Source organism: Aplysia californica, unplaced genomic scaffold, assembly GCF_000002075.1.
Source record: "Aplysia californica isolate F4 #8 unplaced genomic scaffold, AplCal3.0 scaffold01492, whole genome shotgun sequence".
NCBI lineage: Eukaryota > Metazoa > Mollusca > Gastropoda > Aplysiida > Aplysiidae > Aplysia > Aplysia californica.
Genome location: NW_004798762.1, coordinates 49,037 through 56,223, shown reverse-complemented (window position 1 = coordinate 56,223; position 7,187 = coordinate 49,037). Strand labels below are relative to the sequence as shown.

General features: G+C 44.1%; 1 protein-coding gene across 1 annotated transcript in view; it reads right to left on the bottom strand.

Moving 5' to 3' along the window:
* Positions 1-3,804: 3,804 nt before the first annotated feature.
* Positions 3,805-7,187, bottom strand: part of LOC101845147 (perivitellin-2 67 kDa subunit) — a 5,181-nt gene continuing 1,798 nt past the window's right edge. Inside the window, exons 2-3 of the mRNA XM_005112921.3 lie at positions 6,380-6,660; positions 3,805-5,533 (exon numbers count right to left, since the gene is read on the bottom strand). Of these exons, the coding sequence (XP_005112978.1) occupies positions 4,061-5,533; positions 6,380-6,649 (1,743 nt within the window). The 5' untranslated portion in view covers positions 6,650-6,660 and the 3' untranslated portion in view covers positions 3,805-4,060. The remainder of the gene's footprint in view (positions 5,534-6,379; positions 6,661-7,187) is intronic.

Below are 7,187 nucleotides of genomic sequence, written 5' to 3'. Positions count from 1 at the left end.
TTGGTCAAGACAGTGATGTGTTTTCGAAATTATACAGAACTGTGTTGGTGTTTTGCATTGCTATATCTTCTTGTTAATTTAAGTAAGGGGAAGAAAGAATGGCTTTTTGTCTGTCTGTTTGTTTGTTTGTTTGTATTGTTGTTACGTCTTTTGTTGACCAAAAGCTTTCCTTTCCTCCACACTGATGTTGTTCTCTATGTTGATTTTCTGTAAAGATGTCTAACTGTGTGTAGGTGAGTACGCATTTTTGTTAACCCTATCATCACCAACAAGTGTGCAGTTTTAAACTTTTTATACTTTACCACCCCAGTCTTTTTACAACTGGGTGTTTCACTGCTGGCAAGTCAAGCCTAATTGTAGGCCCTCCATGTATATAGAATTTTATATATATTTGCTCATTTCTAATTCTCTGTGAGACCAAGTTGAACTTTGCTTACTACTGACCTTTTTCCTTTTTTTTGTTTACACTTCTACATACATGTGCGAAAGGTGTTAGGCTGGCTTGCCATAGATAAAAGTTTACTCATTTTTTTTTCGGTTAATATAATTTTGAAGTTCTACAGGACCTTTATGTAAGGCATTCCGTGACACCAATTACGTATAGTCTTGTTCGTTAGTCTTCTCATCCACGTTACAAATATGAATTATATCCATTTATGTTGGCTGCTCTGTACTCTACTCCGACGATTTCATTTGTTTCTATCTATTTATGTTGGGGGGTTTTTTTTTATTATTTAGATGAACGTCGTGTAGGAAGGAGGTATGCAATGATTGTAGTGCCTTGTACTGACCCCTTTGTTGTATTGTGAAGTGCAAGCCCGGGCATGTTTTTGGAATGTGTTCGCAGCAGCTCGCTGTTTCTCGTGCGCTGATGATGCATACACGTACAGTGTGAGGAAGCTTGACCTCCCTCCCCTGATTCGTTAGTGTATTCAGTGCCCTCAGTGCTTGGACCTGTTCCAACAGTTTTTCAATATCTTTATCGTCATTATCATCACCATCATCATTACTATCCATGCTCTTAGCGCTTTCTGTTTCTTTTTTTTTATTGCAACTGTTTGTCTTTTTTGTGTCTTTAGTTCTGTAGGTATCATGCTTCACTGCAGGGTAGGTGACCCCAGTTCCAATCCTCTGCGAGTCATTTTTGAATTTAGATTGGTTTTAGGAGTTCTTCACGGTGCTGCATCTACTTAGCATGGTCCTCGTAGAGATGGACCTATTTGTGTCGCAAGTGCTGTGAAACTCTTACTAAAACTGAAACAAAAATAGATTGATGTTTAATTGGATTTGCATTTCTGCCTTGTAAATGACCATACTGATTTCAAAGAAGCATTTATTCCATTCTGAACATGCTACTTATGATATAATCATGATTTGAGAAAAAAAAAGATCTTTTCATTCATGTGCCACAGTAGATAGGCTCTGCGTCTTGTTATCAGAAACTATTCTGACACGGAGAACATTTCCTGTCCAGAATTGCTGTCTTTCGGTTTGAATGTAATAACATCAAAACAGCCGGCTTCTTATTTGACTGATGGCGTTAATACTTATGACAAAGTTGCAAGCGCCGTAAAACCTCTACTAAAACAAACAAGTTATGACTACTGTTCATACTAAAAACCTTTTTATAAATGGAAAGGGATGGTGATACATTGATAATGATAAGGAGCAATCAAATTATAGATATGGCTTTGTTAAGATTTCATTGTTTCCTTTTGCTTTGTGTTTTCTTAGAAATTTGGCTTTTGTTTTGTCTTTCGCATTTGGTTTTGATTTGTAAGCCGTAAGAAAAAAACATAGCATTTTGTGTCTTTGTATGTCTACAGAGAAATTTTTGTATTTATTTTCCATATCGTGTAATCATTTCTAACTTCTTGGATGTATGTATATTGTTTTTGTCATCCACATCATTCCACTGTTATGTCCCTTCATCTCCATTGACATTTGTAATTCTGTAGTCTTCCTACATCCATCCTCAACCCCTTTTTGCATATTCTCCAGCTTAAAAAATCCTGCTCTCTGATTTTTTGTCGTTCTGTTCCTTGAATGAAATGCAAACCTGAAAAGAAGAAACCAAAATGTTGTGAGTTTGTACCATCTCATAAGCCTTTTGCACGTATGTAGACATTTTCGACTCTTATATTTCTAGCTATAATAAAGTTGATGAACAAATTAACATCAACGTCTTGTTCTGGTGTTGATGATTTCTTTATGCTGTGCTGGTGCTTGCTCTGTGTGGTCTTCTCTGTGTACTTCTTTTTAGCAATACTTTATCCTTATCTTGACTGTTAGGCCTAAGTGGGTGGTTGGCGGGTGCTCTGGTGCGGTCTGCTTCTTCTTTCCTATCGAACATCTATCGTCCTTATCTCCCCTTCTTCTTTTTTATGTTTGTTACTCTCTTGTAACACCTCTAAATCTTTCGGCGCTCATATGACCTTATGCAGTTGCGAGCGCCGTAAAACCTCTACTAAAACTAAACGTAACTGTTATGCTTACTGTTGCCCTTGACTGTTACTATTGTCACTATTTTAACTGTTACTTTTCTCCTTATCCACGTGGGTGGATGATGGGTGCTCTGGTGTGGTGTGCTCTGACTCTGGTAGTTTACTCCTCCTTTCCTATAAAACATCTATCTATCATCCTTATTTCTCCTTCATGGGTGGTTTTAAGGTGCTCTAGTGTGGCTTGCTTCTTCTTTCATATCAAACATCTGTTGACCTTATCTCTCCTCCTTCGTGGGTGGTTGGCGGGTGCTCTGGTGTGCTTTGCTTTTTCTTTCCTATCAAACATCTATCGTCCTTTTCTCCCCTCCTTCTTTTTTATGTTTGTTACTCTCTTGTAACACCTCTAATCTTCTGGCGCTTATATGACCTTGTGCAGTTGCGAGCGCCGTAAAACTTCTACTAAAACAAAATCTCCTCCTTCTTTTTCGTGTTCGTTACTCTCTGGTAACACCTCTAATCTCCTGTTGTGCTGTCGAGGCTAGAGAGGTGAGCAGAGTAAACCTGATTTCCCATTTGGACTTTTCTTGACATCCACCCTTTGGCTCTCATATGACCTTACACAGTTGCGAGTGCCGTAAAACCTAACTAAAACAATCTTATCTCCGGCACTTATGTGACCTTATTGTGTTGCAAGTGGCATACAACTCTTGCTGTGGGTGGTTGGCGGGCGCTCTGGTGTGGTTTGCTTCTTCTTTCCTATCAAACACATATCGTCCTCATCTCTCCTCCTTTTTTATGTATATTACTCTCTTGTAACACATCTATTCTTCGGCACTTAAATGACCTTATTATTGTGTAACAAGTGCAGTAAAACTCTTACGAAAACAACCCCCCCCCCCCCAAACCCCCCCCCCCCCCAAAAAAAAACAAATTACGTTCTTGACTGTCACCACTATCATTGTCTTAACAGTTACTTTCTTGACTGTTACTTTCTGGACTGTTACTATTTTCACTGTCTCGAGTATTACTTTACCGACGTCTGTGGTGTAGCGATTAGGCGCTTCACTGTCGCATGCAGGAGGCCCAGATTTGATTCTTGAGTGGGGAGAATTTTTAGGAAGCATCTCAATCTTTCTGCTGAGATGTTGCATCCCTTTCAGATTGGGTTGGCCCTGACAGGCAGTGTCGGAAGCCCGCCTCTTAAATGATCTAAATTGTGTAGACCGTGGTAATGTCCATTATTATTGTGTCTGTCTGCCTCTCTTTACTCAAACAAACAAACACACAAAGCAATAAAACTAACAAACAATCCGAAAACAGGTCAACATTTCTCAAAGAACTGAGCCATAATTTCAAAACGTACCAAAAAAGTTTTAACAATTTAATTGTTATCTTTTTATAAGCAGTTCTCAGAACAACATGGGATTTTTTAAAAGTCAGATTGTCAAATTCCAACCCCCCCCCCCCCTCTCTCTCTCTCTCTCTCTCTCTCTCTCCCTCTCTCTCTCTCTCTCTCTCTCTCTCTCTCTCTCTCTCTCTCTCTCTCTCTCTCTCCCTCTCCCTCTCTCCCTCCCCCTCCCTCTCCTCCCATCCCCCCCCCTCTTTCACCAGCAGGTCTACAACTGTAGACGTATCCCCCAACTCATGCGACACCCGCCCGATCGGTTGTCCGTGTCGTCTCTGTAGTAGCTCGTCCAGCTGTTGGCAGTGGCGCAAAGATCCCGCGACGGTCCCCCGCACTGCCCGCCGTTACCGTCCGGGTACCAGGAGAAGCACAAACGCGCCGTTTTCATCCAGAGCGGCGCGCTGCCGGGCACCACCAGCCTCCAGCTCATGCGGCAGCCCCCGCCTCGATTGTCTGTGTCGTCTCGATACTCGCCGCTGAACCCATTGATACCGGCGCAAAGTTCACGCCTGGCGCCGCCGCCGCACTGCCCGCCGTTCCCGTCTGGGTACCAGCGGTAGCAGATTCTCACGCTGGAGAACCAAGACTCGTAGCCCGATGAGGTGATGCCCCACTGCATGCGACAGCCGCCGGATCGCCCGTCTGTATCGTCGCGGTAGAAAGGTGTCATCCTGTCTGGTTTTGCGCAAAGTCGACGCGCCGCGCCTCCGCCACACTGTCCGCCGTGTCCGTCAGGCCGCCATTTGTAGCACAACTGCGTCTGACCTCTAAACCAATCGGGAACGACTAAATGTCGCTCTACCTCATGTCCTAAAGCCGTGACGTCACTTTCTACCAGCACCGACAACTGTTGCATTGCAACAACTCTCTGCTCCAGAGTGTTGAGAACAGAAGAAGGAACTTTAGATTTAGCGAAGCTGATGAGGCGCAAAAGCTCCACCAAGTATTTCTCCATCACGTATTGCTTGACGGCTAGAACCATGGAAGATTTCTTGATGGGGTCCTTGATCAGAGAGCTGATTGGCGTCAGTTTTCCGGAGAAGAGCCAAGGATCTCTGTCGACTGATGGTTGCCATGACTGGATACCGTTCTCAGCCAGCAGGTTCGAGTTGCCTCCGTAGTATCTCACTGTCCTCGTGGAGGATCTGCTGAAGGACGAATCAACGTTCGTTGAGCCAGAAACCCGCCCACCATTGGCTGATATGACGCTCATAAAAGCCGCCCGGGCGTTGGTCTCCACTTGTCTGTCGGTGTGAGAGTGAAAGTAAGACGTGTCAGTCTCGTGAAGCACCCGGATGTAACCACCGAATTCACCGGTGGAAAAGTAGTGCGTGCCGAACTCATTGATGAACAGTCTGTACGCGTCAGGATTGGAGGAGAAATTCCCTGTCACCAAATGGTCAAGAAACATCTGAGCGATGTGATCCAAGTTGAGAATCAAACTCGGGATGAGGCGGACTTTCTTCGCGGATTCGAACGCCGACACGTCAGAGATATACCTGGACTCGTTGGTGATGGTATCCTGCATCATGGTGTAGGAGCGGCTGGCGGAGAAGGAGAATTTCCAGATCGAGCTTTCCCCTCCGACCGACTGCTGGAGGTTCCTCCTCACTTCGCTGGAAGTCTTGTAGATCTGGACGTAAGAGGAAATCCAGCCCCCGGGGACGGAGGATGTGTGCCACACCTGTGGGAGAGGGGGGAGGAGGAGCATGATGCAGTTAGCGAAAGATGCTGATGGTACATTGTAAGATATAGATATACAACCCAAAAAACCCGGGAGACATCAAAGAAAAATCTGTTCAGAAAAGTTGATACGTTGCATAGGCTTTAATGACTTGCCATCTTTGTTCCTTGCTTCATCGTTATTTGCATATCACATTTATACTCGCTACTAGTCAGGACCAGAGAAGGTAATGTACTAGAAGACGTTGAATCTTTCTGCTATCTTGGGAGTATAATTGATAGAGAGCGAGGAACAGGACCAGGTCCCGCATTGGAAAGGCACAGGCTGCTTTTATAGAGATCTTAGACTAGTATTTGGGGGACCAAGGATATCTCACTTCGAACAAAGCTGAGGATTTTCAATTCAAATATGAAGTCAGTCCTGTTGAATAGATGTGAGACATGGACCGCATCTCAGACTTGCATAAAGGAGAATTTTCTTGAACGAGTATCTAAGAAAGTTACTGGGGTTCAAATGGACAGACAACCCCACCAACAAGGAAGTGTTTTGAAAAACAAGACAGATCCCAGTCAGACATGAGGTAGAAGACAATGGCGATGAATGGGACATACTCTCAGGAAGTCGGAGAGCTGCATAACAAAGAAGGTGTTGGATTGAAAACCACGGAGTTAAAGATTAAGTGGAAGACTGCTTGGAACCTGGAGAAGAGACACGGAATAACATCAAGAGGCTAGCCCAGGATAGAGAAAGGTGGAAAGTGTTTGTTCGTGGCCTACACATTGAGGTAGGGTGACAAAGGCAATGATGATGCTGTCTAGTCAGTACCACTACAATTACTCTACCCACCTGATCAGGAAGCTGGAACGGGACCCCGGTCTCAGAAATCCAGGACCTATCTCTGTTGCAGGTAAAGTTGATGACTGGACTGCGAATGCCGCGACTGCCCCTGAAGTCTAGAGGCACAAGGTCCAGCTCTGTGATGTCTACGCCTGTCACCATCTTCCTCACCCCCGGAAGTGGGGTGGAGCATTCGGTGGTGGCCATGGCGCTTCCGGTAAGAAGAGTTACCTGAAAGGCTAGCAGGAGCGCCGTCGTCTTTGCAGCCAGGAGATCCATACTCTCTAGCTCTGGATGGTGAGAAATTGTATTCTAGTTTAAGCAACAGATGGGGGGGGAGGGGGGTTTGGTTTGGTTGTTTTTTTTTCCACAACAGCACTTTGTAACACAAAAAGGTCATATAATATGTGCTGAAGATTAGATGGGTAACAAGAGAGTAACAAACACACACACAAAATCTGTATGTTAGGATCTGGGTGGTGAAGAAATGAGTTAAAGTTAAAATAAGAATCTTATTGCTCTTGCAACACAATAGTGAGGTCAAACAAGTGCTGAAGGTTAGATGCGTTACAAGAGAGTAAGCAGTAAACAGGACCAGGCGAGACAAAATTAGAAATCAGAGAAAGGGTGATTATAAATGATATTATGCATCATATCCGACACCAAAGAATCAAATGGTTCGGACATGAGATTTCCAACACACCATCCAGCACAACGTGCCTGCATAAAAAATTCGATGGCAACAAGGCAAGAGGGCGACTGAGAAAGACCTGGATAGATGGAGTCAAGGAAACATTAACCACCCTCGGCAACCCCC